Here is a 27,497-nt window from a genome sequence, read left to right as displayed (position 1 = left end):
GCTTTTGATGGGCCCTACGCTATTCCATTAAGGGAGATCGCAGCCTGGAGGGCGAAGTGTAGGCGAATATATGAATAGCATGTAGATGCCTTAATGTGACAAAGTGGTCATAATATGACACTGCGGCAGCCACAGCATCATCAGAGGTGGGCTTGAGGTTCCATTCCCCCTGTAGAACTCGCACGAAGTTTGCATGATTAAGAAACCGCGTACAAGTGTTTGAAAGCCGTGGTTGCCACGGAGAAATTTTCTTTGGACACCCTTTGCACGTAAGCGTAATTAATTTTTTTGTACAATACATGTGTTGCGCTTTCGAACACCAACGCAGGGCGCACTTAATCAGCAGCGTTGCTGATTCAGTGCTGGATTTGTTGCAGGATATGTTGCTCGTATCATGGCGTAAGTGGCGTGGCAATTCAATAAACCACTCACCTCACTCACCACTCTCCTCTAACGTTTGGCAGGCGGAGAAGCGAAGACAACCACGCCATTTGCTTACCTCAACATCAAGACGCGCGGAGACCTGTCGAGCCTCCAGTGGTACGAGTCTTCGCTGGGATACCTCTCCCCTTGTCAGAAAATCGGCTCCGAGGCACTGTTCGTCGACGTATACTACGCGTCTATCAACTTCCGTGATGTCATGCTTGCCAGCGGAAAAGTAAACATGGACACGTCAAGCGGTTAGTGCTTTCTCGTATTTTCGGCGAGTATTTCACCCTCCTGCGCGGCTTTCCCGCAGTCTCCGACGCACCACTCCAGCAAACCAGCTCGCGTAGGTACCACTGCCCACATAACTGCGTTGCAGAATTTCAATAGAGTCATTTAAGAAAAACAGTAATGGCGTTTCGTACGTCACCGCTATACATCCACTCCCTGCATTATGGGTCTCCTTGCGGCGAATATTTTACGCCACTGTCCGTCGGCAGTATATTTAAGTGAAATAATTACGAAAAACAATTCGCAATAACACCTCAAACGCTTGAGATCAATTGTAGCGGCCTCTGTGAGTTTTCATGATGAGGCAAGGTAGAGATGACAGTGAAACAAATGACAAATCAGCAAAAGCAGCTGAGGCCTTTCTCATGTGCACGTGGAGAGCGGCATGAGAACTACTGAACATGCTCCTGTAAACATTGCAGCACACGTAAATAAAACAGTAAAACACAGGCGCGGAAGACATCATTGTGTTACTTCAGTAAAGCATCACGTGACGCATCAAAAGGCGACAGACAGTACAGAGCTTCACTCACAACAGCGTATGTGCTACGGCCGGAAGCCGGACACCGCGTACCGTCCGTTTTATTTAAGATAGTATACTCTAGTCTCAATAATGATACTTGCTGGCCAGTTTTCTCAGCAGGCGCTACAAAAGAAAAAGAAGGTTACCGTTCATGTAGTAGTTTCATTATTTTGCCCTCAACAGTCTATGGCAAAGCCAGTGCAAGCCTTCAGCTAAGTGTTCTTCCTTTGGAGAGCATACGGATGCTGATTGCCTATCCCATCTCCCTTCGCCGCACACTAAAGCCCAGTATGATGACTTCGATCACTAACTAGCTTCCATCCCTTCCGACTTTCCAGACCTGCGTACCTTCGAGAGCGAGCAACGTTGCGACCCTACCTTGAAATCCTTACGGGCAGCTGCACGTGAGCCAGCAGGAATAACACCATTTGCTTTTCGTAATGGTTTGCAGTACAAAAAAAATTACTCGGCTTATGGTCCCCCATTGATTTTAGTTGTGCCCGAAAACTTGCGCCCTGCTGTCCTTCGTTCCATGCATGACCATATCACGTCCGAGCACCTTGGCTATGCACGCACACTACACCGACTTAGACAGACATTTTTCTGGCCCAAGTTCTGGAGAACAACGAAACAGTATGTCGCCAGCTGTAGTGTTTGCCAGCGCCACAAGCAAACGGCGACGGCCCCAGCAGGCTATTTACAACCAGTTAGGCCACTGGCGTTACCATTTGAAAAAGTCGACTTGCTTGGCCCGCTCCCAAAGACGTCAGCTGGCTACCGCTGGATTATGGTTTGCGTATATTATCTTACTCGCTACACAGAAAAGGCGGTTGACGAGGCAGGCTATTCGGGCTGTGAAAGTGCCGTTCGACTAACGCGAGTACATGATGAGGGCCAGAATGAGGCCGTACAGGCTCAGGACCTCGGCGAAGATGAGGATGAGGATCATGCTGACGAAGAGCGAGGCTGCTGAGCCGTGCCGCGGACGCCGGCGACTCCGACAATGCCGATCGTGAAGCCTGCTGCCAGGCCACTGAGACCGACGCTCAGTCCGGCTCCCAGGTGCAGGAAGGACTGGTACAGCCTGTAAGAAGAGCTCAGCGCGCTGGAGATGAGCACCGCCACGAACAGTCCGTAGATGACGATGATGCCGGCCATGACGACCTGGGATGATGGACTTCATGATGAGCTCGGGACGCATGATCGGCATGGCGGCGATGCCCGTGCCGGACTTGGCGGTGCCGTACGTGGCGCCCAGGGCGCTGAACGCGATCGCGACCACGGCGCCCATGACGCCGAAGAATGGCGCGTACGGGGGCTCCTTGTCTTCCATGCCCGGGGCCGCCGCTCACTCGGCCCGCTGCCGCTGCTCGTGGTGGTCTCGCATCAAGGCGCGCTCATGTGTACTCGAGTCAAAGGACCTCGCGGCAGAAGACGTCTTCAAAGCTTCGCTATACGGTTCGCCGCGACCGCCACGTTGTCTCCTGCGTCTTCCTTTTCCTCTTTCGCCCGTGACGCGCACGCTGTACTTCTACTTTCTCTGCCGCGGTCACGCATTGCGCGGCAATATATATATATATATATATATATATATATATATATATATATATATATATATATATATATATACACACACACACACAAAGCAAGTGTATTCCACAACGGGCCGATGAGAGGCAGAGCGCTTCACCGAGCGCAGTCTCAAACTCGAGGATGCAGACTCATCCACGAGTGTTTATGTAGCTATTTTGCATTGAACGGAGGAGGAGGAAGAAGTGCCTCGGAAGAAGAACGCCTATAGCTGTGGTCTCTTCATTTTCCTGTGTCTCGGACGTTTTTCAACATCAGAGACTGTGCAAAGGGCACAACGTCATCCTCCAGGATGGGGGATAGGAATCCCAACCAAGCGTTTGACCCTGGTCGTCCACCACTGGCTGCATCGAAGACAAGGGACCGCACTGGCCCTTCCACTGTCGCCCTTGAATCTTCCGACAGCTCAACGGTTGAAGAAATGGAATCGGACAACGATTTCACACTTGCCGTGGGTCGCCGTTTGAAGAGAAAACTCAGGAGGACATCAACAGACAGTGAACCGTTGCCCAGGCAGGACAGTAGTAAGCAATCATTCACTGTTGCTTACGTCCCTACCACAGCTACCGACGATCTGAATACCTTGAACAGGCAGAGCTTAACAGAGTACTTTGAGCGAATTGCGCCAGGCCAAGTCAACGAGATCAGAATTAACGCACGGAGGAACATCCTTTCGGTGGACGTGAACAACAAGTCAATTCTGGATACGCTAAAGGCTGCCACACTACTAGGAAGCATCCCAGTGCGCTCCTTCTTTGCGTATGGAAAAGGAACCTCGACTGGCGTTATTTCTGACGTGGACAAAGAAATCGCAGACACTGACCTCCAGAGGCTTTTGAATTCCACCGCACCAATAGTGCAGATTCACCGCTTCGGTCAATCTCGGTGTATTAAAATAGTCTTTGACTCTGAAACATTACCTGGCTACGTTAAAGTAGGATACGTAAGACACCATGTGCGCCCTTACGTGCCAAAACTGGTGCAGTGTCGGAAATGCTTCAAAATAGGACACGTAAACGCAGCTTGCAAGGGCGGCGTAAAATGCCAACGGTGTGGAGGGGCCCATCAAAATGATAGCTGCGATGCTACTGCCCTAAAATGTCCTAATTGCGCCGGTCCACATGAAGCGACATCAAAAGACTGCCAGAAAATCAAGGACGAAATGTCAGTGCTTCGAAAGATGGTGCGGGACAACTCCACTCACAGACAGGCTGCTACATCGATACGCCGCCGCAGACGTCGATCGCGACACCGACGACAGCAAGACAAGAGTACTTCCCATACAGATGGACCATCGACCGCATGGCAAACTCCTCGCTTGCCAAGTTTGCTTCGGCGATCAAGATGCGGGCCCGACGTACCTTCTTCGGCAGCAGCACGTGGAACACATGCGCTGCATAAAACGACGCTTCCGCCGACCGACTCTGAGATTGACTGGCCGTCGCTCCCACCCAAACAAACAGGCTTAAATGCGTCGGGTGATGTGTCTGCAAAGGTGGTTGAGAATGATAAGACAGAAAATGAAAATGTACGAAGTATGCTGAAACACCTGATAACTACGATGCGTTCACTTCTCTGCGGACTACAGACGCCGGTTGCTAAGACCGCGCTACATGTTCTAGATGCTTTGGAACCGCTCCTCGCGGCTCTACAATAAGGCATCATGGCGCTCTCTTTTGAAAACCGATTACGAAGATCTGTAATAATGCAGTGGAATGCCAGAGGCCTACGAGGCCGCCTCGCAGACTTTCGGCAATGGATGTTCAAATACCAGTTTCCCGTGGCTGTAATATGTGAACCGAACATGACGTCTTTACTACGTGTATCTGGATATGTGCCACTGTGGTCAAGGAATGATCACAATTTAAGCAAAGTGCTCATTTTTGCTCGTCGGAATTTAACGTGCCTTCGTAAAGACATTCCTGAACACGCTTCCAACAAGTACGTTTGCATAACGCTGAAGTACAAGCGGTGCACACTCTCAGTAATTGGCGGGTATATACCCCCAACATCGAGCATAGACTGTTCATATTTAATGTCCATACAGAAAGCTTGTCCGGGTCCCCACATAGTCATCGGTGACTTTAATGCCCACCATCCCATGTGGGGCTCTGCTTCGACGAACGCCCGCGATAGAGACTTGGCTGACTTCATGCTTAGTCAAGGCTTGATGGTGATCAATGATGGCTCACCGACATATCTTCGAGGATCTTACTACAGCAGTTCTCTTGACATTGCGTTCGTTTCAAAAAGCCTGCTGTCTGCTACACGATGGTGTACTGATCTCGACACCCATGGAAGTGACCATCTACCAACATATGTTCAGTTGAAATGGTTACATCCCCCAGTTCCGCACACTGTGCGTTCCATCGATTGGCCAACATTTCGAGAATCTGTGACCACCGCATGTCAAGCCATCCAAGCACCATCCAATATTGAAGATGTCATCGCGGCAACTTTACGTGACACAACAAAAGACCTCAGCGCACCTTCACCTAGATCACCTATTGATGACCAGTACGAGCGACTTCGCGCGATACGGCGTCGAGCAGAACGAAAATACAGAAGGACCAAATCACCATTAGACGTCACTGCATCACGCCGGGCTCAGCGTCATGTCCTGCGCCACCTTGACAAGCTTGACAAACAACGCTGGAGATCATTCTGTGGCTCTCTGGATCCGAGAAAACCTCTCTCTAGAATTTGGCAAATTGTACGAAGCCTTCGCTCGCCTCCACAACAGCTTCACCCGTTCAGCGCTTTGGCCATACGGCAAGGCCGGCGTGAAGTTGAGGTCGCCGATGACTTTTGCAAGTTACTCGTAAGCTCCTCGAACGATATACCAACCCATTCACGGCTGACTTTCCCGTCATCTAGCGATCACCGTCTGGACGCGCCTTTTACTATGCACGAGCTCGACGCTGCGATATCTTCTTCCCGCCGATCAACTTGTCCAGGACCAGACGGAATTACATACTCCGCGATTTGTCATCTTGGAGTAGAAGCTCGAGAAATTCTCCTGGCGCTGTACAATTCTACGTGGGACACAGCAACTGTGCCTAATCACTGGAAGTGCAGTCGTCTTTTGGCTTTGCTAAAACCTGGGAAATGCCCGCATGATCTCTCACATTATCGGCCAATAGCCTTGGCAAGCTGTGTCGGTAAAGTGATGGAGCGGATGGTACTGAGCAGACTGGAATGGCTACTCGAGAAAAGTGGTGGACTTCCTGATTTCATCAATGGATTCAGAAGAGGCCGATCATCCATTGACGGTGTGATCGACCTAGTATCTTTTGTTCAACAGGAAAAGAGACGCCGTCGTCTGGCATGCGCAATATTTCTGGACATCAAAAGTGCCTACGACAACGTCTTCCACCATTCGATTCTTCAGGAACTTGAGGATATTGGTGTTGGTGGCCGGATGTATGCATGGCTGCAGAGTTACCTCAGTGGCCGCACCATTTTCATGTCCACTTCGGATGGCGAGACTGATAGACATGAAGTTCGCAGGGGTGTTCCGCAGGGTGGTGTCCTTAGCCCAGTATTGTTCAATATGATACTGGTGGGCCTTGCAGACGAGCTACCTGAAACAGCGCGTATCAGTACGTACGCGGATGATATCTGTATTTGGTCATCCGGGGTCACACGTCCACAAGTGCGTGCAAGGCTTCAACGTGCGGTTACCATAACGGCGAAGTACTTGCGCCGTAGAGGCCTGCAACTCTCAGCAACTAAGTGTGCAGTCATGGCATTTACGCGCAAATCGATGTCAAATTATCCAATCTTTGTCGACGGAACGGCGCTCCCTTTAGTCACCCACCACAGATTTCTTGGCGTGATAATAGACCGCAGTCTTTCTTGGACCAAACATGTTACTGCGCTTAGGGCTAAACTGACCAACTTCATACACGTTCTTCGTGTAATATCAGGACTGAGATGGGGCCCCTCTGAGCGAAGTTTGCTCCAAGTGTACCAGGCGCTTTTTGTGGGCTACATACGCTACAGCATGCCTGTGTTATCTAACATGGGGTCATCTTGTATACGCACGCTGGAGAGCCTTCAGGCTCAAGCACTACGTATATGTCTTGGCTTACCACGCTGCACGTCAACTAAGGGCACAATAGCGGAAGCACGGGCTTGTCCTATCGACATATACAGGTCTTGTGAACCTGTGCGAACATATCTTCGCCTGCTAACCAGACACTCCCACCATCCATTGTCAACGCTTCCAAGCATCAACCTTGACTGTGCTTTTTCTAAAGCTATTGCATGTCACGCAAGCATTGTACCTGCAAGATTCCAGGCAACCGACATCCCCGCGACACCTCCATGGACATTGCCAAGACCACGAGTGAGGCTTCAGATACCCGGAATCAGGAAGAAATCTCACGTTTCCTCCATTGGCTTGAAGCAGCTCACCCTGTCCCATGTATTTACTTTATATAGTGGGACTGTACAAGTATATACCGATGGTTCGGTCACGCCATCTGCCACAACGGCCGCATTTGTCATCCCACAACTTGGAATTACTCAACGATTTCGATTAGACCACAAGTCGACATCTACGGCTGCGGAACTTGCGGGAATACGGGAGGCTGTCCGTTTTATGAGAACGCAGACACCCCATAAGTGGACAATATTGTGCGATGCCAAATCAGCGCTACAGGCGCTAAAATACTTTTTAAACAAAGGACCATACTATCTGCTCGTGCTGGAAATCGTCGAACTTTATCACAGTGCCGAGTTAAGTGGCCACGTGATCACCTTTCAATGGGTGCCTAGCCATTGTGGTGTTTTTGGTAATGAACTCGCTGACAGTGAGGCAAGATCGGCCTCCTCTTCCTCTGATTAAGTACGGATTGCCTACTCGCAACCTGACACCAACTCCATGATCAAGGCACTCATGCAGGACCTTACAAAGGCTTACAGAGCCCACTCTGATAACATTCACAGACGTCTACATATGATTGACCCAGAAGGTAAATTCTGTTTGCCCCCGAAGCTTACGCGGAGCAAGACATCATTGCTACACAGGATTCGGCTCGGCGTTGCTTTCACCCGTCGCTACGCACACCTCATCGGCCAATCGAACAGCCCTGATTGTGCACACTGCCAGATGCCCGAAACACTGCAACACGTACTGTGCGACTGCCCAGCATATATGCTGGAGCGAAGGACGTTAGACAGTTTCTTAGCCAGCGTTGGCAGGCAACTACTGTCGAAGGAAGCTATCCTCGGCCCATGGCCTGACACTTCAATTTCAATGCGTGCAACAAAAGTATTGTTGAAGTTCCTGCAGGACCCCAAGCTCGACGAGCGGCTCTAGCGAGGCAACTGTCTCATGTACATAAGCACTCACCACTTCTCTTATCATCATCATCCATTCCAATACCTTCACTCCCCTTCCCTCTTCCCCAGTGCAGAGTAGCAGACTAGAGCGCACTAGCTCAGGTCGACCTCTCTGTCTTTCCTATCAATAAATTCTATTCATTCATTGCATTGAACACATAAATTATATGCGCGCTCAAAAGTGTAAACAGCGAGAGACAACTGTCAAAATTAGCGGTAACAACCCTAACAGTGTCCCTGGTCACCGTTGTCTATTTCTGAATTTCTTATTCAATATGTATATCATACAGCAAAATCGATGTTCTCGCACTCCACGATGTACCTGTCGATGGTAACAACACTTTTGCTCTTCTAGAGATGCGGCAGTTCACGCTTCGGAGTGAAAGCGCATATTGGCTTTTAACATACAAATGCAAACAGCAACGCAGACAGCGATTTTTACTGTTTACTCTGACTCTGACAAACATGTGCGGCGTGGTGCAGTGGTAAGCTGCTGGGCTCGGAATCTTCGGGCCCCAAGTTCGAATCCCGGGCAGGAAGGTTTTTACATTTTTCTTTTGTTGAACTAGTAAACTTACATATCCTTATAGAGGTCGCTGTCAATATTTAATTAAATGCCGATCAGGAACTGCAGAACTTTCGACTACAGGACATAACACTACAGACAACAGAACGTCAGACTACCGAACTACAGGCAACAGAACGACTGAAACAACATCCCAAAATACGACAGACTGAAAATTTCCTGTTGTGTTTTTCAAGTGGGTAACGTCGGGAACAGTGTTCTGGTTCGTGGCCAGTAGCATTTCGAAGGCATCATCATCAATTCTTTTCACGCTGTGCTTAATCGGGTCCGCTCCCGACATGGTGACATTGACGCGTTTACATAGATCGACAACGTCCTCTATGTAACTGGTGAATGTTTCACCGTGTCCTACGCGCGTGTGCGCAAGTGCTGCTCGGCTCAGACTTTGCCGATTGCACGGTTAAATACCCCTGTAAAATCCACCTCGAACGTAGACCACGTGCAGCAATCCGCCTCATGGTTCTTGAACCAGAGATTGGCCACCCCCGCGAGATAGAACACGACGTTGGTTAGCTTGGTCGAGTCATCTCAATTGTTGTGAGCGCTCACCCGCTCGTAGGAAGCAAGCCAATCTTCAACGTCGTTGTCGTCCGTCCCGCTGAAGATGGTAGGATCCCGCTGGCGAATAGAGCCAGGGCAGAGAACAGGCGGTGACGGGAGCGTCTGCTGGTCGGCCTTTGGCATGGCGGAAGGCAGCGTCCGAGGGCAGAGTTCCAGAATGATAGAGTTGAAAGGTACCTAGAACCTACACCAATTACAAAGGAGGCTTATTCCACGTCGGGCCGATGACGAGTAGAGCGCTCCACCGAGCACAGTCTTAAAGCTCGAACATATGCGGCACACGATGCTGTTGGAAATCCTGTTGCCTACGTCCAGGCGTTCTTCCACTATATATATATATATATATATATATATATATATATATACATATATATATATATATATATATATATATATATATATATATATATATATATATATATATATATATATATATATATATATATATATATATATATATATATATAGGCAGGAGCTTCAGAGCCCCCAAGCAATTCAGCGACATTGACATTGGGAGCTAAAGCGCCTATAGCCCGCACCATATCTAACGCCTAAAGGTTCGCGTAACACACTCGCAAACTACCTCCGAGTATTTTTCGACCAGTTTTATTTTCATTTGTATCATCACTTCTGAATTTTAATTAAAATATAGGGTATACCGTACGCTTTCTTTGGGTATACTGTATTTTGGTTTCATATGATTTTCACTGAAACAATCGGGCTCTTGGTCCTCCTTCTTGTCGTTCACTGTAATATACGTATAATACATGTGTAATGTACCACAATAATAGTTTTATTCGGAACAGGCCTGTTATCATTAGGTAGGTTTCGCCATTACGTCATATGAGCTGGTCTTGTTAACGAGGTGGGCTGGGGAAATAGCTGAGTGATGTTAGCTAAAGTAGAGTTTTACTAATAATTATGTTGTTAAACATTTAGAGAACGTGTCTCAATTGTTGAATTGACGCTGGGCAATATATTCAATTGATTAACACTTAAGAAAAACTATCCGCTTAATTCGTACCTTCTATTGGAGATAAGTCGCTAATATGTGCGGCGAAATGCATTGATGGTAGAGTCAATATACATCCAAACTGTGGACATGGAGCACCCGTAAGTATTGAGGAGAATGGAGCGCTGACCCTAAGGGAAGCCTTAGTATCAGTCGTAACCACCTCTCATAATTTTTCTTCGCCTTCAGTCTTTTTGTCACGAGTATTAAGTTTCCGCATACGCCTTCGAAACGGAATAGCAAAGCTCACACTTTCCGATCCGGCTTGGTCGTTCAGGTGACAACGTCGCGGAGGAAGCCTTCATCGGCATGGAGTATTCAGGCCGTGACTGGAACGGACGCCGTATCATGGGAATGGTCGAGGGCAAGTCCATAGCAACTGTGCTCGCTGCCGATCGGACAATGATGTGGGAAATTCCCGAAAGCTGGACCATGGAAGAAGCCGCTACGGTCCCCGTGGCGTACTCGACTGCGTACTATGCGCTGGTGGTACGCGCCGACATACATCCTGGAGAGTCGCTGCTAATCCACAGTGGCAGCGGAGGCGTCGGGCAAGCTGCAATCAGAATCGCCCTTTCTATGGGCTGCACAGTCTTTACCACTGTAGGTGAGTTGAACGCGTAAACAGAAACAAAAAGAAAGCGAGATTGCTTATGCATCGCTTAACACTCTAATATTCGCCTTTGAAACGTAGAAACAATATATGTGTTCTCCTCAGACCAGCAGTGCGCTGCAACTCCGCCAACAGTTATATTAGAAGGGAGAGTAGATATGACACCTAAGCAAAAGCGAGTGATGTTCTACGCAGTGCGCCTGCGACAATTAGACGATTACAAAGTGATGTAGCCGTCGCTGATCCTCGTCATAGCGTCTATGCTTTCCTTGGCTCCGATGTCAAAAGAACGAAGGATCACCAACATTTCGATGAGACATTCAATGCTTCTTTCATATTGCGTTCTGACGAGAGCTTTGACACTCCCCTAAAGGAGAATGTTTACAATCGTTGTGTCCAATCAAAGCGAATGTACTCAACCACTCAGTTGAACTTCGGAATATGTAGTATGAGACAGACATTTTTAGAAAAATATATTATCAATGATCATTTTCTTTTTCGCGAGTGTTTGAGTTACCACCAATCTATTCAATTACGTGATAATAAACTATCCTCGAACAGAATTCACAGTTTCGCAGATTGAAAATTACTGAAGTTCTTTGTTCATATTCACACTATAAGTGATGGTGAAATACCGGTTACGACGAGTGTTCGACTGTTCGCGGCAGCATATAATAATTCTGGTGGTCAGCGTCCCTTTCAAAACCGTGTTTTTTTTTCAGTTAACTCCACCGAACGTTAAAGGGACCCTGAAGAAAGATACTATGTCCATCTAGACTGAAAAATTAGGATCCTGTCCTAATGAATTCGTCATTCGTAGCAATAACAGAGCTTTTACAGGGCCGGGAATTACAAAAATAATACCTGAGTGGCCCCACCTCTCGCGGACAATGGTACCTCTCGTCTCACGTCAGAGAAGGCTGATTCACACAGAGCGGCTTCGAGATACGTCATGTTCACATCACGTCGACTCCTTCATTTTCGCGTGGCTCGTAAGGTGGGAGCCGCAGCAAGACCATCACGCGGCCATTTCCGGCACAACAAAATGGCATATATCCACGTAGAAGACGATGACAGACTTGTAGAGGATTACTATATCGAGAGACATCGACCTAATATTTTTTCCTTCAGTGTGTTCATAAAGGCGGGGGGGGGGGGGGGAACGCGTTTGACCCCTCTGAGCTCGTAGGTGAGCGAGCGTTTAATCTCTCGCGCTTACTGTCTTTGTCACGGGTGCTCTCTCATTCCCGCCGCATTTGAACGCGTGAACAGTACGTGAGGCACGTGAACAGTAAACCAGTACTGATAATTACGTTGGCGGTCTTTTCTTGTCTGAAAACATAATTAACTTCCGGTTACCGGTTCTGCGCGCAGTTCAGCCTCAGGCAGTGTGCAACGCGTTACTCTTGGTGGAACCTTCTCATTATGCGTGACGGAAGAGCGAGACAATGAGGAAGGTGGGCCGTGCACCATTCTAGGAAATGCCTTATAATAAACGGATCGGAAACGGTGTTCTTTGACGATGGAGCGATCCACCATGTTTAGCCAGGTGACGACACGTGCCTGAAGCTGTTACCGTCAGGACGTGTTAAATGAGGCCAAAAAAAGCAAGAAAATTACAGGTATTCATTCCTAAACTGCTGGCTTCCCCCCGGGCGCGGTGTGCTGTCGCGAAAGCGAATCGTCACGGCATCTGTAGCTACGAATTTGTTTACGTAAACACTCTTGAAAAATATCAGAGATGATTTAGAGGGCCTTGACTAAGTCTGGGGCAGTAACGGTGACTGCCTTACCAGGGACAATATTCTGCAAGGGTAATTTTACTCCAATTCTAAACGTCATGGCGGTGATGATCTTTATCGGCATCCCCTTTTATTCGTATCTCCTTTGAAACACTCACCTAGCCTCCTTGATCTGTCTATCCCAGCCTAGAGTTTTACCTATATCTCATTCACCTTTTCTTTCGTCATTAAAATATTCTTCATAAAAGGCTCCGGTTCTGTAAATCTTTCCCCATCATTTCTTCCACGAATACTGTAAACTTGTATTGCTTAATTCGACTTCTGAATAGTCATACTTCCATTCGCTTCGTATCCTGCAGTGCTCCTCTCAGGAGGGTGTTCAGTATGAGTCCTGTTGCGATAATACCTTAACATTCATACATTTCGTACCATCCGTGTCAAATAGCGTCCGATCCCAGAATAGCAGTGGTGTGTCTTCTTGCCAGTTGATCTAGAAGAGAAGAATTAGCGGGAAATGAAGTATTCTTTGCAGAAAACAGTTCCGACTCGATATTGTAAGCTACGTTAAGACTACAACCGCTAAGTGCCGACAAACGGCCTTAGGCGAAAATGAAGAAGCAAAGGCGAGCCATGGCCGCGACTATCATCGGCAATGCCTCGTCATCAAACGGTACAGCCGGCTACCAGTTTACGCAGTATTTGGTTAACAAAAATGCTTACAGGGTGTCAAGGGACACCAAACGTACTGCAATTTAGTATCAACTTATGCTACGAAGCGCTCATTCTAACCAGAACTGTGTTGCAGCAATAATGAAACAGACCATGGAAACGGCACAGACAGCCGCACACGAAGTTAGCATGCATGTATTGTTTCTATCGCCCGTTTCGTTATCGCTGCTCCACAATTCTAGTTAAATACATTTACGTGTTCTTTGAGCTGCTTCTTATCGCGGTTCCATAACATCAGGAGAAGGTTTTAGAAAAATGAAGGCCAAGGCCACGGTATTGCCACCGTAACCACTGCTTACGACCCATTCAAGCATTCTGTCTCCGAGCAAGTGGAACAATCATTCTGTGCAAGCGTAGTTGAGCTCACACACATTTCCGCTCGCAAGCGCCTATTTAGCTAAGGCCGAATTCGCAGATAATTTAGTTCGTCCACTTTGCCACTGACTACTCACTTCGTTACTAAAGCTATCCCAGATTCACCGGCCCAGTGTCAGTGACTACATTAAGCAGCTCCCACTCATATGTACCCCATGTTATTACGTACTAGCTCCAGTTAGACGACCGAACGACTGTTTACGTAAGCAATACTGGAGATTCGTTTTCGCTTGATTGTCGCTCCGCGGTGCAATTGATTACTTTGGCTTTCTGCTAGTCGGTAACTCCAGGTAACAAATTAAAAGCGGCTGCAGAAGACGAGGAAAATTAAGTAGTCAGCAAGTCAGCGCCAGCCGCATCGTATTATTCCACCTCGCGTTTTGCTCCAGTTTTTAACTCGCTATATCCATTATCCTGTAGCTGTATTCACTTTGCGCCCTTTATTCGCCAAAAATTGCCAGTGTTTAATATACCAGTTTTTACTATTATCATGCATAGGATACGTCCATGCATGATACATTATGCATTTCATTCGACAGATTCTCCCGGTTATGCACTGCCAGTGATATTGTTACGGGGTTAAAAACAGTCAGACGTATATTTACAAGATATTTACAATAATTGTAGCCGCTGACAACATGGTAGACAGCGCGCGAAGTCCAGAGTATCGTCTTCTTTCGAGCAGAATTAAAACATCTTCTTCGTCACCGTGTCCCAATATTAATACTATAGTATCCCATGTTGAAAAAAAATTTTTGATACTTGCATAGAGCGCTATGTGTCATTAAAAGCAGAAAAGAAAAATCTTGACCTTCGATGGATGGCAAGGAAAATACTGCATTTGAAGCGTCTAGTAGCTAGAGAACGTCGCAAGCGCCACATGAGTGCCGAAACAAATGACCAATTTCGCTTTACGAAGGAAGAACTTCGTCAAAAAATTGATCCAGCTAAGGACTACTATTATCAGTTCACTCTAACTATGTTAATTAAAAATAACCCACGAAAATTTTGGAGTTCGATTTCGCCTATGAAAAACACTACCCAAACATTTCTATTAGATGATTCCGAAATAAGTGATCCTGGAGCAATTGCTAAAGCATTCAATGAATATTTTCAGTGAGTATTTACATAGGACAATGGCGAAATTCCTCTCTGCTCCACTACAACTAACATGTCCTTTGCAATTAACAATGTTACAATATCTAAGCAAGGAGTCGTGAACCTTATTTTCACTCTTGGCAACAAAAAAGGCTGCACTCCAGACAATGTCAACAATGGCTTCCTTCATCGTTATGACACTGGACGTGTGATTGCCTCACATTAATTTCTGAGAAATCAGTGTCTACTTGTACATTTCCTTGTTCATGGAAACGGGCTAGAGCCATTCAGTTGTCTAAATCTGGGCACACACAATCCTTTCTAAATTATAGACCCATTTCTTTAACTTTTCATGCATACAAGCTCCTTGAAAACATAGTTTATAAACACATTAACACTTTTGTGGTGTCTAATATTTTATGCAGCGATCAGCATCAATTTCCTTGTAATTTCGTTTCGTAGCATCAATTTCGTAACTGAATTTACACATGACATCAGTTTTCCTCTTGATTTAGGTCATCAAATCGATGCGCTCTTCATTGACTTCTCCAAAGCATTTGTTACTCTACCACACCCTAAACTATTACATAAACTAAGACTTTTCCTTATTAACGCTCTTCTTGTTGACTGGATGCGTAGTTTTCTTTATAATCGTTCACAGTATGTTTCTTTTAATTCATTACTCCTACTCTTTAATTCATACTCTTCGGCACACTCCGCTTGATGGCCTTGCACATGTAGTCCTATTTAGTTCACCAGTGGCACTCCGCTCATGTTCTCAGCATACCATCGACGTGCCTGCTTGATTATTCTTCAATGGTGCTTGCTCTGCGCGAAATGCAAAGATGTGATCATGTTTCTAGCACGTAAAATCCTGTGATATGATTTGTTTTCCATTGTACTGATTACATTCTTACCTGCTGGTTTACCCTCTTGTGGACCAATTCAGTTAGCGTGGCTTCAGCATTCATTTCAGCGTCTTCGTCCCTCTGCAGGATCTCATGAAAAGAGGGAATTTCTGAAACGGCGCTTTCCAGTGTTACAAGAACGAAACTTTGCAAACTCACGAGACCTTTCCTTCGCAGAACACATCATGTGCGAGACTAAAGGCCGCGGTGAGTACCTTTCTTGCAAGTAAATTGAAAAACAATGTTGGGCGCTTACAGATTAGCATATAGGCTGAACGAAAATCCTAGGCCGGTATTCTCTACGCAGTTCTTATGAATGCCGGATATTGTACAATTGAATGCCACTGAGCAGTCCCTCGAGTCTTGCCCTGCGATTACTGTACCTTAGCGGTCCGTGCTGCCCGAGCCCGCAAGAAGCAGCATCAACAGACTGAGGCGCTAAACGTAAAGCTATCCAATACTTTTCTATTCTAATTCTGCAATCAGACCGCCGCGATTGGTGAAACACTTTTTTGGACGACCCCCACTTCACCTGTCTGTCATGCGACGTCACCAAAACCGCGATAGCTCCCCATCTGATATGACTTTTTCCGACTGAATATCCGTGATTTGACCGAACAAAACAAAAATAATTATTTCTGATTTGATGATTTTCGCCATTAGTCCTCGACCGTTGGTCAAAAATTTTCGGCCTGTACCCACTTCACCTGCCTTTCATGCGACGTCATAAAACCGTAGGAACCTACCGCGTCAAAGTGACGTGAACGCGTTAAAGATTCATTAATTTGCCAAACAAAACTGAATTTTCTTCTGAATAGCCGCAGGCTGCCCCGTTCCGAAAGGCATAAAAGATGGCTACCGCCGATCGCTCAAGCGCTGGCCATCCGCACCTGCCAGAGTGCATGGGTTTATTTGCGTGTAATAAAACTTTTTGCATGGCCATGGGACGTTTTCGAGCACTTTCGGCACGTTCACGACCTCGCTCTGCCAGCTGTTCTTTGCTGAGGATCTGTTTCAGCATGATTCTTAAGCTTCCGTTGCACGCCGCCGCGATTGCCGATGAACCACCGTAAGCTAAGTAAAGGAAAGCGGACCAATCACAGACGCCGGCACTACCCTCTTCATCCGGTTATCGATTTTCAGTGCAGTGGCTCGGCCTCATATCCCTCTCCACTGTAGCGTGCTCCTCACCTCTTGTGATCCACTTAGATAAGACGAGCCGTTCAGTGTTGGCAATGTTTCTCGTTTTTTAAGCAAACAAAAGTGACGTCCTATAAACGGGGAGTGTGTTTCATTGGTCTGTTGACACAACCCTGCGGGTGACCGCCCGATACTTGCGTCGGCGGTTACGCAAATTTCACCTCGGTAGATTAGAATAAAAACATATTGGGATAGTTTTACGTTGCCACGGCCCTGATGTGCCAACGCCGCATGTCACCGACGTTCGCGCCAGGAGAGACTGAAGAAGAAGCAGCGGCCACCAAGGCCGGCAGGCGCGCGCAACGGCAAAGCCCCGTGAAGATGAGAGAGAGATACGGACCGCACTCCTGCTTGATGATGATGATGATGATAGCAAGTTTATTGTACCGCCGGATAAGGAGGCCCCTACTCCCCGTCCCCGGCAAACAGGTCTTGGGGACGGGGGCCGGAACCTCCGCGATTAGAAGCAAGCAAAGAGGCCTTGACTCTTCGCGGCTTCTTCCGCCAGGCGGATAGCGTGTTGCTGTGGAGTAGGGTCCTCGTTCCGCAGCAGGGCTTCCCAGGCCTCTACCGATACAAAACCGAGGGTGATGTCGGGTCGCTATGATGCCCTCTCCCCACACGCAGAACCAGGCGCGCAAAGCCGCTCTGCTACGTAGAGGCGCGCTCATGACGTGGCGTCACTAAAGCCCGGCGTCACAGACAATAGAAATGTAGGCGCCGTTTCACTGCTAAAGATGGACGACGGCTTTTTTGCTGAATGGAACATTTCATGATTTCGCATCAAAACATGCGTATATGTTTGCATTACAGCCTTTACAGCCGTTAAACTTGGTACGCGAGGCGTGATGCTGCGGTATCTGGGCAATGGTTCTCATCATCTCAATGTTACTTATGACTGCATCAGTTTCGCGATGTTTTTCAGCGTGCTATAAACTCTCGGTCTTCTGTGACAGCATGTTGATTGCAAAAGAATGCCATAACTGCTATCATAATAAGCCTGGGCGAATGTATTGGGTTTTGTAGCATACCATTGTTGTGTACGACGCGCCCTCTGGGGTGACAGCTCTTAAGTAAATTACGTTCTAGCGTCGTGGATCATCGAACAATGCGCGTCAACCTACTTCGGTCAAGAATGCGTTGCATTCTGGCTGCGTACAGAACCTCGAGCACTTGTGAATCTTTCGTTGAAGTAGTGCGCATTTTTAACAAATACCATATTCGGTGAACTAGGCAGATTTCCCAAGTTTTCGCATCCGCGCAAAACTTCGCCTTTACGTGCCCTGCATGACCCCGGATTCTTTCAATTAAGGCTGCATATCGGTTCGCAACTGTTGTGGAACAGGCGCAATGTATAGTCGCCCGTAAAAGTTGGCACGGTTGTTGAGCGCGCATTTCACGTGGTAGTGCGCAAATAGAACAATGCAGCAACAATCAGTGGAACCAGTAGGTTAGTTGCTCTAGTAAGGAGCTTAAGGAAATTCCTGCCACTTGTGTGAAGGCCGGCATAGCACGAGAGACGCTACGTGAAGGCTTGTGCAGCGGCTAGCGCTTGTAGTGCGTTGTGTGTTCCTTCCGCTTGTCCTGGTTTTTCTGAGCAGTTTCAACCTTCCTTCAAACATCAGCTGCCGTTCAAAACAAATCTGGGGAGCTTACTAGGCCACTCTGTTGCCGGCAACTGCAAACCGCAGTTTTTCGGAGCGTATCATTCCGCATATAAGTGAATTCAAAGGTACAATAGAACTGATGAATGAACGCCGCTGTAAGAAAAGAATACTTTGCGGCTTTGTATACTTCTCCCGGTATTCATTGTCATATCTAGCCTCAGATCGTCACATTAATGTTCTGAACAACATGGCTGTTGACTGCTACAAAACTGCACGCACCGGCTTACCAATCGCGGGTAACAGTGGCCTAAATAAATGAGAAACGCCAACAAGTGACGTTGTACCATCCTGTTCCATGGCGTTGTCCTCACTGTCTTCATCATGCCATCGCGGATCGACAATCGGTCGTCCTCATTCACGCGCCGTCATACCTTCGTCATCGGTTTGGCTATGTCAAGCTGCCCTCGTGTAGTCTTCGTTATCTCCGCCCTCGTGACGACGTCGTCCTTTCCGCTGTCACTTTGTCGTCACACATACGCTTCATGAATTGTTTTAAACAACGAGGCTATGGCTCTGGTGAGACACTCATACCCCGACGGTTTCTGCCCAACCTTGTAAAGCTATTAGCAGTCTTTCTATAATTCGGTCACTTTCCCGTCAGCGTGCCCGCCTCTAATTAAGCGAAAATATTGAGCGATCCTGAAGACGCATTGGTCGATAGGAATGAATAATTGTCACTGTTCGCAACGAGTGGAGCGTCACGCGTTTTGTCTGTCAGGCCAGGACATCGGGGGAGCGCCGCTAAATGGTGCAGCTTGTCCAGAGGACGACAGAGTCGTGCGGCTCACGCAGAGGCGCCTATGTAGCCTGTGCGCTCTGATTATGACGTCATCCTACAAGGGTCATGTAATCTGATGCGAATGCTGCCGAGCTAGCCGCGGCGACTTTGACGTCACCGCTTTCGTCATGCCTGGCTTTCCAATGGAACGGTCCGTCCTAGTAGCATGACGTCATCAAGTAAAGCTCACAGGCCTTCTGACATCTAGGTGGCGTTGGCTCACGGCATAAAAACTAGCTAAGGCAAGAAATCGCCGCGGCCTGTCCCTTTGCGGTAGCCATCTGTTTCGTAAGTGTTCCTAGAGATGTCGCTCGTAACTTGGGCTTGGTCAACCGGATTACGTGCGGTAAAACACGGCGGTCTTGAAAGCAAAATTATACTACGTGCGCTTTTATCCTACCATGCTGCAGTATATTCATCCTGGGTGCCTAAACAAAACAATCCACACAACTTCCCTTTTATTAGTATAAGAAAGAACATGCAAGTCTCTAGTCACCGAATTTACGTCCCTAACGGGCCTACATTGTTTTCGTTTTATTGCGATTGCAATTATATGGGCACTCCTGGCGCATTTCAGGCGTCGGCGTCGCCCAAGAGCGACAAAATCGCAGCCGCGTGCCGTATGCTGTATGTGCGAGTGAAAGCTTGCGAGGGTGAGCCGGTGATTGCGGCTCGATCTGGCGCACGCAAAGAAAGAAAGCGCGGAGGAAGCCCGCCACCGTCCGTCGCGCGCACGGCTTAGGGGGGAGGATAGGTAGGGGGGGAGGACGTGGCGTTACACTCCTGGCGGCCCCGGTGGCCACGTGCGGTCGGCCGGGCCGCTCAATCTTGAAAGGCATCTGCGACGGGTACAGAGTCCGCGCAGCACCGTGTTTCCGCGGTGTAGTTGGCGTTGATACGTGCGGTGGCACGAAGCTCATATCGCTCCCTCCTATCGCCGCCTTTCGTCACTCTAGTGCTTTGCCAGCGAGTTTCCTTGGTCATCGAGTCAGATGTGTTTATGTTTGCCTGTGCGTGCGTGACACCATCGTTCTGTTAAAACCAACCAAAGGTTTTGATGTGCTATCACGTGTTGGGATGACAGTTTGGCTTCAATCGCGTAGCGCGATGCTCCCTCCTAACCTTTTCCTTCCTCCATGCCAGTGCTCGATCCGCCTTTCCTCACAAAGCGCCTTGCAACATGATACACTCACGTAACCTGTTGTTACATCGTTGCCGGGTCGTAGAACACGGCTAATACCAACGGTGCGCCACTGATGCAATCTCGCGGGCAAGGCGATGTTTGACGCCACACGATGCCTTCACCATGGCGCTCCTAGATGGCGCAGTGTATCCGGAGGAAAGCGCAGGAGAGGAGCGCTGCTGCGGTACACGCCTCGGGACGCGTTTCCATGGTGGCCAATACGGTATTCCTACATACAGCAAGACGGAAAACTGGGCTATTTGATATTGCCAAATGGTGTGGCACAGCAAGGGGATTGAAGAGGAAGAGAAAGAGGTTCGTCTCCGCATCGCGCGTCAACGGTTAGGTTTCGTGAAGTACAAGCACCTGGATCCCCATTCAGCGTGTACACTTTTGCAGGGTATACGCGACAATATGATTGCAGTGGTATATGACATCGCGACAGATGAAACACAAAGACGACCACAGGACGAGCGCAGACTTGCAATTCAAACTTTAACGTTAAAGAATGTAAATATAAATACATCCCAGAGGGGCCACAGGAAAGTCGAAATGAAAAATATGAGTATATTAAAACGTTTTTTAGGCACTCAAATTCTTCTGCAGAATACAAGGCAATCTAAGGCTGCGTGATTGATGCTTCCGACAGTCTGCTTACCCGAGCTGCTTCGACAATTTCCCGTTGCCTCTGCCTCCTGTGACTGTACAATTTGAGTGTGTTGGCAAACATCGGACACATCCACCTGCAAGCTAACACGCACCGGTCATATCACTGTCCTGATTGTGGTTGCTTCTCCATGTTTGCCAACACTAACATATTTTAACTTAGATTGAAGCTGGAGTCTTACAAAGTAGACGCTTCTCTTTATAATGGCGGGCCAGAAGGAGAGCGTGCAGCCATCACGCTTCATCGTCTTTCATGGCGCCGACATTTGCGCGCGCCGTCGCGCGGTGCGGGAGCCCCACATCACTGTGTCAATTGGCCGCCATGCGAAAAGCGACAGTTTCGGACGCGTCAAAAACTTCTTTCAGCGACTACAAGAAATGGAGCTCCGCAGGTGCATCTCGTCGTTCATGTACGCGCATAGTAGGGTTTCACGCGAACTACGCGAACAACTTCAGCGCGAGGACGACGATGGAGCGAATCGGGGTCGAACTGCAGGGGACGACTTCGTAGGTCGCAGCACTGAGGCGGCGTGTAACCTTGTAGGGATATGAAATACCGGCGGAACAACTTTTCAGAGAGTGCACGGCGTCCAGACCCGCACGCAGGCGCCGGTATTGTAATGGACGTCGCGTCGACCCCGACCGATTCTATCTATGGGTGTCGGTACGCTGCTGACTCCGGATACGATGCCGAGGAAGTTGGCGTGCTTCTTCTGCTCTTTGTACGCACTCATCCAGGTATTCGAGTGTTGTGTTCATATAGGAGGTTGTGGCCAAGTACTGCACCAGGGTGGCCAATCCTGCTCAGGTGAGGGAGTGCGTAACCGGTTTTGGTCCCCGGGATCAGGCCACACTCCAGGCCTGTTTATGCAATTTATTAACACGCGCATTTTTTTTATCCGGTGAAAAATTGCCCGGCACCTGGATTCGAACCACGGACGTCTTGCACACGAGTCGGGTGTTCTACCTCTACGCCACCGCTGCAGGTGGCGATCTCTCCAATGCTATTCACAGCGTGTTTACAGAAGGTATTCAGAAACCTCGATTGGGAAGAATTGGGGCTAAGAGTTAATGGAGAATTCCTTAGTAACTTGCGATTCGCTGACGACATTGCCTTGCTTAGTAACTCAGGGGACCAATTGCAATGCATGCTCACTGACCTGGAGAGGCAAAGCCGAAGAGTGGGTCTAAAAATTAATCTGCAGAAAACTAAAGTAATGTTTAACAGTCTCGGAAGAGAACAGCAGTTTACAATAGGTAGTGAGGCACTGGAAGTGGTAAGGGAATACATCTACTTAGGACAGGTAGTGACTGCGGATCCGGATCAAGAGACTGAAATAATCAGAAGAATAAGAATGGGCTGGGCTGCGATTGGCAGGCATTCTCAGGTCAGGAACAGCAGGTTGCCATTATCCCTCAAGAGAAAAGTATATAACAGCTGTGTCTTACTACTGCTTACGCATGGGGCAGAAACCTGGAGGCTTACGAAAGGGTTCTACTTAGATTGACGACGACGCAATCAGCTATGGAAAGAATGATAGGTGTAACGTTAAGGGATAAGAAAAGAGCAGATTGGGTGAGGGAACAAACGCGAGTTAATGTTATGTAAGTTGAAATCAAGAAAAAGAAATGGGCAGGGCAGGTAATAAGCAGGGAAGATAACCGATGGTCATTAAGAGTTAAGGGATGGATTCCAAGGGAAGAGAAGCGTAGCAGAGGGCGGCAGAAAGTTAGGTGGGCGGATGAGATTAAGAAGTTTGCAGGGACATGGCCACAAATAGTACAAGGCCGGGGTAGTTGGTAGAAGTATGGGAGAGGCCTTTACCTTGCAGTGGGCGTAATCAGGCTGATGATGATGATGATGATGATGATGATGATGATGATGATGATCCAGGTGTTCGCTGGTCGTGCCGTTATCAGCCAGAGGCAGCATGGCGTCAAGTGTTGACGTGACGTGACGCCCGTGCACAAGTTCGAATGGCGTAAACTGTGTAGTCTCCGGTATAGCAGCGTTATACTTGAAGGTAACATACGGTAAAATCTCGTTCCACGTCTTTTGCTCTACGTTGACATACATGAAGAGCATATCAGCCAACGTTCTGTTCCGACGTACCATTAATCCTTTGATTTGAGGGTCATACGCAGTGCTCTTGCGGTGAGAGCTATGCGTCAGCTGGAAAACGTAATGCATAAGTTCGGCTGTAAAGGCTGTAGCGTGTTCGGTGACGAGAACAGAGGGTGCACCATGTCTTAGGAGGATGTGGCATACAACGAACTTGGCCTCTTCATACGAGTTCGCTTGCGGAAATAGCTGCGGTTTCGGCGCGCCGGGTTAAGTAGTCGGTAGCGATGACGATCCGTCTGTTGCGCGAAAACGTTACTGGGAACGGCACAAGTAGATCAATTCCTATTTGTTGAAACGGTGCTTGAGGACGGTTCACATGGTGGAGAAAGCCAGCCTGTTTAACGCGTGGTTTCTTGCGGCGTTTACAATCGCGGCAGGTTTTCACGTACCGTTGCACAGAAGAAAGGAGCCAGGGCCAGTAATACTTCTGTGGTATCCTTGCTAATGTCTGAGCAAATCCCAGGTTTCCCGCGCATGGCTCATCATGGCAGGCTTGCAAAATGTTTTGGGCAGCGCCGAGGCCCCCACAAGGAGGTACGTATTCGGACCGCTTCCGCAGTTTTTCCTGTAAAGGACGTTGTTGTGCAAATAGTGCGATGATAAGCAGCGCACAAGCGAGCGGAGTAAAACATCTTCAACTCCATAAAGGTGCTCGATAACCGGCAGCAGCTGAGGGTCAGCGTACTGGTACTCAGCCATCTTCGTCATGCTCAGGGTCTGACGACGTCGTACGGAGTGGTGTGCGTGACGAAGTCAGCGTCGCTGTGCTTCCTTCCAGATCGGTGCACAACTGTAATATCGTACTCTTGTAAGCGCAGGCTCCAACGGGCTAGTGTGCCTGAATGATCCTAGAGGTTGGCAAGTCAGCACAGGGCGTGGTGATCGCTGACAGCCTTAAAGAGTCTACCGTACAAGTAGCGCCGGAATTTACTGATTTCCCACACAACTGCTAAGCATTCTTTTTCAGTGGTTGAGTAGTTTTTGTCAGCCTTGGTAAAACTGCGGCTTGCATAAGCAATGGTGCGTTCCGCACCAGCTTGCCACTACCCAAGAACTACGCCGAGACCCGCATTGCTGGCGTCAGTATGAATTTCAGTGTCAGCGTCTTTGTCGAAATGAGCAAATATTGGGGCCACGTGCAAATGCTTGCGCAATTCATTGAACCACTGCTGCTGCTCGTCCGCCCAAATCAAAGGCACATCGTGGCGCCTAAGCCGTGCCAGGGGCTCAGCAATTCTGGATAATCCCTCGACGAAGCGCCTATATTATGCGCACAAACCAAGGAAGCGTTGGACAGTCGTCTTGTCTGTGGCTGGTGAGAACTCGGCGACGGCAGCTAACTTGTCGGGGTCTGGTAGGACACCTGTAAAACGAACGACATGGCCAAGAAATTTGAGCTCTTGGAACCCGCAGTAGCATTTTTCAGGCTTCATGGTAAGGCCGGCAGTACGGATCGCAGCGAGGACACTCTCGAGTCGTGCGAGATGTTCGTCAAACGTGCTGAAGAACACGACGACGTCGTCCAAGTAAACGAGGCAGTATTGCCATTTGAGTTCAGCAAGCACGGTATCCATCATCCGCTGAAAGGTGGAAGGTGCGGAACAGCGATTGAAGGGGAGAACTTTGAATTCATAAAGCCCGTCAGTTGTCACAAACACCGTTTTTCCACGATCCTGTTCATCAACTTCGATTTGCCAATACCCTGGTTTAAGATGCAACGAAGAAAAAAACTTCACATGCTGTGGACGATCCAACGTGTCGTCGAGGCATGGCAATGAATAACTTGGTGACAAGGTTCAAGTTTCTGTAGTCTACACAGAAGCGTAGTGTGTTGTCTTTCTTTCTAACACGACGGGGTAGGCCCAGGTGGTTGTGCACTGCTGGATCACGCCGTCTTGGAGCATCTCTTTCACCTTATGCTGGATCACTTCCCTTTCCACTGGACGCACTCTGTAAGGATGCTGGCGAACAGGACGTGCGTACTCATCCGTAATAATGCGGTGCTTTGTGATTGACATGCACCGTACTTTGCATGACGTTGAAAAACAGTCCGGAAATTCATTCACGAGACTCAGTCGATGCTCTTTTTGATGGTCTGGCAGAGCAGCGTTAACGTGAATTCGTTCTATTAGGCTGGGTAATTCAGATTGTTGAGAAGATGCGATTTCCAATGTCGCAATGTCAGTAGCATCAATGATTTCGCGAAAGAATGCGATTGTCGTTCCCCGCGATACATGCCCATACTCTTTGCTAAAGTTTGTTAGCAAAACGACTGAACATTGGTTTCGCACCTGAAGAAACCCTTGGGCTATGCAAATTAGGCGCTCAAGAAGCAGGGAGATGTTTCCACAATTCCTTCGGCGTCGTCCTCCATAGTGCATCGGACAAGGGTAAGCACGCAGCTCTTGGTTGGCAACGTGACGTGATTGTGAGCTACGCGAAGCGCGATGTCACCATTTCTGTTCGCTATGGCTTTCGTAGTAGCGACGCTGACTCTAGACTCTTGCAGGTCGATGATGGCACCGTTCGCCTGAAGGAAATCCATGCCGAGTATAAATTCCTTTGAACGTTCAGTAAGAACGATGAAGTCGCTGATGTACGTAACGCACCGAATGTTGACTCGTGCCGTGCAACGGCCCATTGCAGTTATGAGGTGTCCTCCTGCAGTACGAATCTGAGTTCCGGTCCATTGCGTCGAAACTTTGTTCAATATACGTGCGAGATTCTGGCTCATAAAAGACGTGTTCGCAACCGTGTCGATTAACGCCGTGATTTCCTGGTCATCTATGATAACTGGAACCTAGCAAGATATCGACACCGAACTGCAATGCTTTCTCTGCGTCTCAATTACGTCATATCGCGGTCGTCGTAGTGGAGGATCTTGAGCGTTACCAACGTCAGCAACCTCACTTCCGCAGGTCGCTGGACTCAGTTTTCTTGGGAGGCAGGGCTGGGTGATCGACGCCTTGTTGCGCTCGACGTGAAGAGGGGGTTGGAAGACCTATTTCGGGTGGGTGACGGTGACCGGGGGTTACGGAGTTGTGGGGCAAACGAGGCCCTGGTGTCTGCGAGGTAGGCCTCAATCTCCAGGGGGCGTTCACCATTTCGCGGTCACGACGCATTCAGTGAAATTCCACGGAGCCTAGCTCGGCGGTAAGGACATGTCCTGTAGAGGTGAAAACACAAGGGCCTCAGGTCTGCAGTGCGCCATACGTCGCTCTTGCGAGGTGGTCGTGTATCAGCCATGCATGGCGTGTGGCGAGGCCTGAAGTCACCAGTTGCTTGTTCAACGGCGCGCACACCATGAAAGTCCGGGACGTCGCTCACACCGTGAAAAATCGCGGACAACGAACTTCGCACAGCTTCCGCATACGACATGCGAGGCTGTCGCTGCCGTACCTCGTGCTGTGGTGTCTCGCTTCGTTCTGGGACTTGGACTGCCTGCCTGATTTCCTCCCGGGCAACCTCAGCCAGAGCAAGTCGTTGTACCAATGCCGCAGCCACCTGAAGCTTTTGGAGCTCTTCTCGAACAACAAGCCTAATGAGCTTCCACAAGGCTTCAATATTGTCCAAGGGTATAGCGAGAGGACCACGCGATAGGGTCGACACGTCGCTGATGTACTAACTTGTTCGCTGCAGCAGTGCCTTTTCCATTGATATGGCTTCCGCGAGAAACTCTGCAACGGTCTTTGGTGGGTTGCGTATTAGGCCACCGAATAGCTCCTGCTTGACAACGCGAATGAAGTTCCCGAGCTTCTTTTCTTCCGGCATGGTCGGATCCGCTCGTCGGAAAAGTCGGCACATATTTTCGACAAACATTGGGACGCTTTCGTTTGGCCTCTGTGCTCTCACCTGAATTCCAGATTCAGCTCGCTCCTTGCGATCGAGGCTGGCATATGTGCTGATGGGCTGCCGTCGGAATTCGTCCCATGTCGATAGGGCCGCCTCACGGTTCTCAAACCATGTCCTTGCATAGTCCTCGAGGACAAAGAAGGCGTTGCGTAGCTTGCGCTCTGGAGTGCAGCCTTTGAATTCTGCGACACGCTCAAAATGATCGAGCCAGTCCTGAACATCA

At 48.6% G+C, this 27,497-nt stretch overlaps 1 protein-coding gene and 1 pseudogene across 1 annotated transcript in view; one reads left to right on the top strand and one right to left on the bottom strand.

The window, feature by feature from the left end:
* The window catches only part of LOC142591506 (fatty acid synthase-like), a 194,631-nt gene that overhangs the window by 147,906 nt on the left and 19,228 nt on the right, over window positions 1-27,497 (top strand). Inside the window, exons 17-19 of the mRNA XM_075703830.1 lie at window positions 465-680; window positions 10,616-10,945; window positions 15,891-16,010. Coding sequence (XP_075559945.1) covers window positions 465-680; window positions 10,616-10,945; window positions 15,891-16,010 — 666 coding nt within the window. The remainder of the gene's footprint in view (window positions 1-464; window positions 681-10,615; window positions 10,946-15,890; window positions 16,011-27,497) is intronic.
* LOC142590499 (V-type proton ATPase 16 kDa proteolipid subunit c pseudogene) lies at window positions 2,112-2,573 on the bottom strand (annotated as a pseudogene).

The sequence above is a fragment of the Dermacentor variabilis genome, chromosome 8, assembly GCF_050947875.1.
Source record: "Dermacentor variabilis isolate Ectoservices chromosome 8, ASM5094787v1, whole genome shotgun sequence".
NCBI classification, from domain to species: Eukaryota; Metazoa; Arthropoda; class Arachnida; order Ixodida; family Ixodidae; genus Dermacentor; species Dermacentor variabilis.
This window is presented reverse-complemented; position numbering and strand designations above follow the sequence as displayed.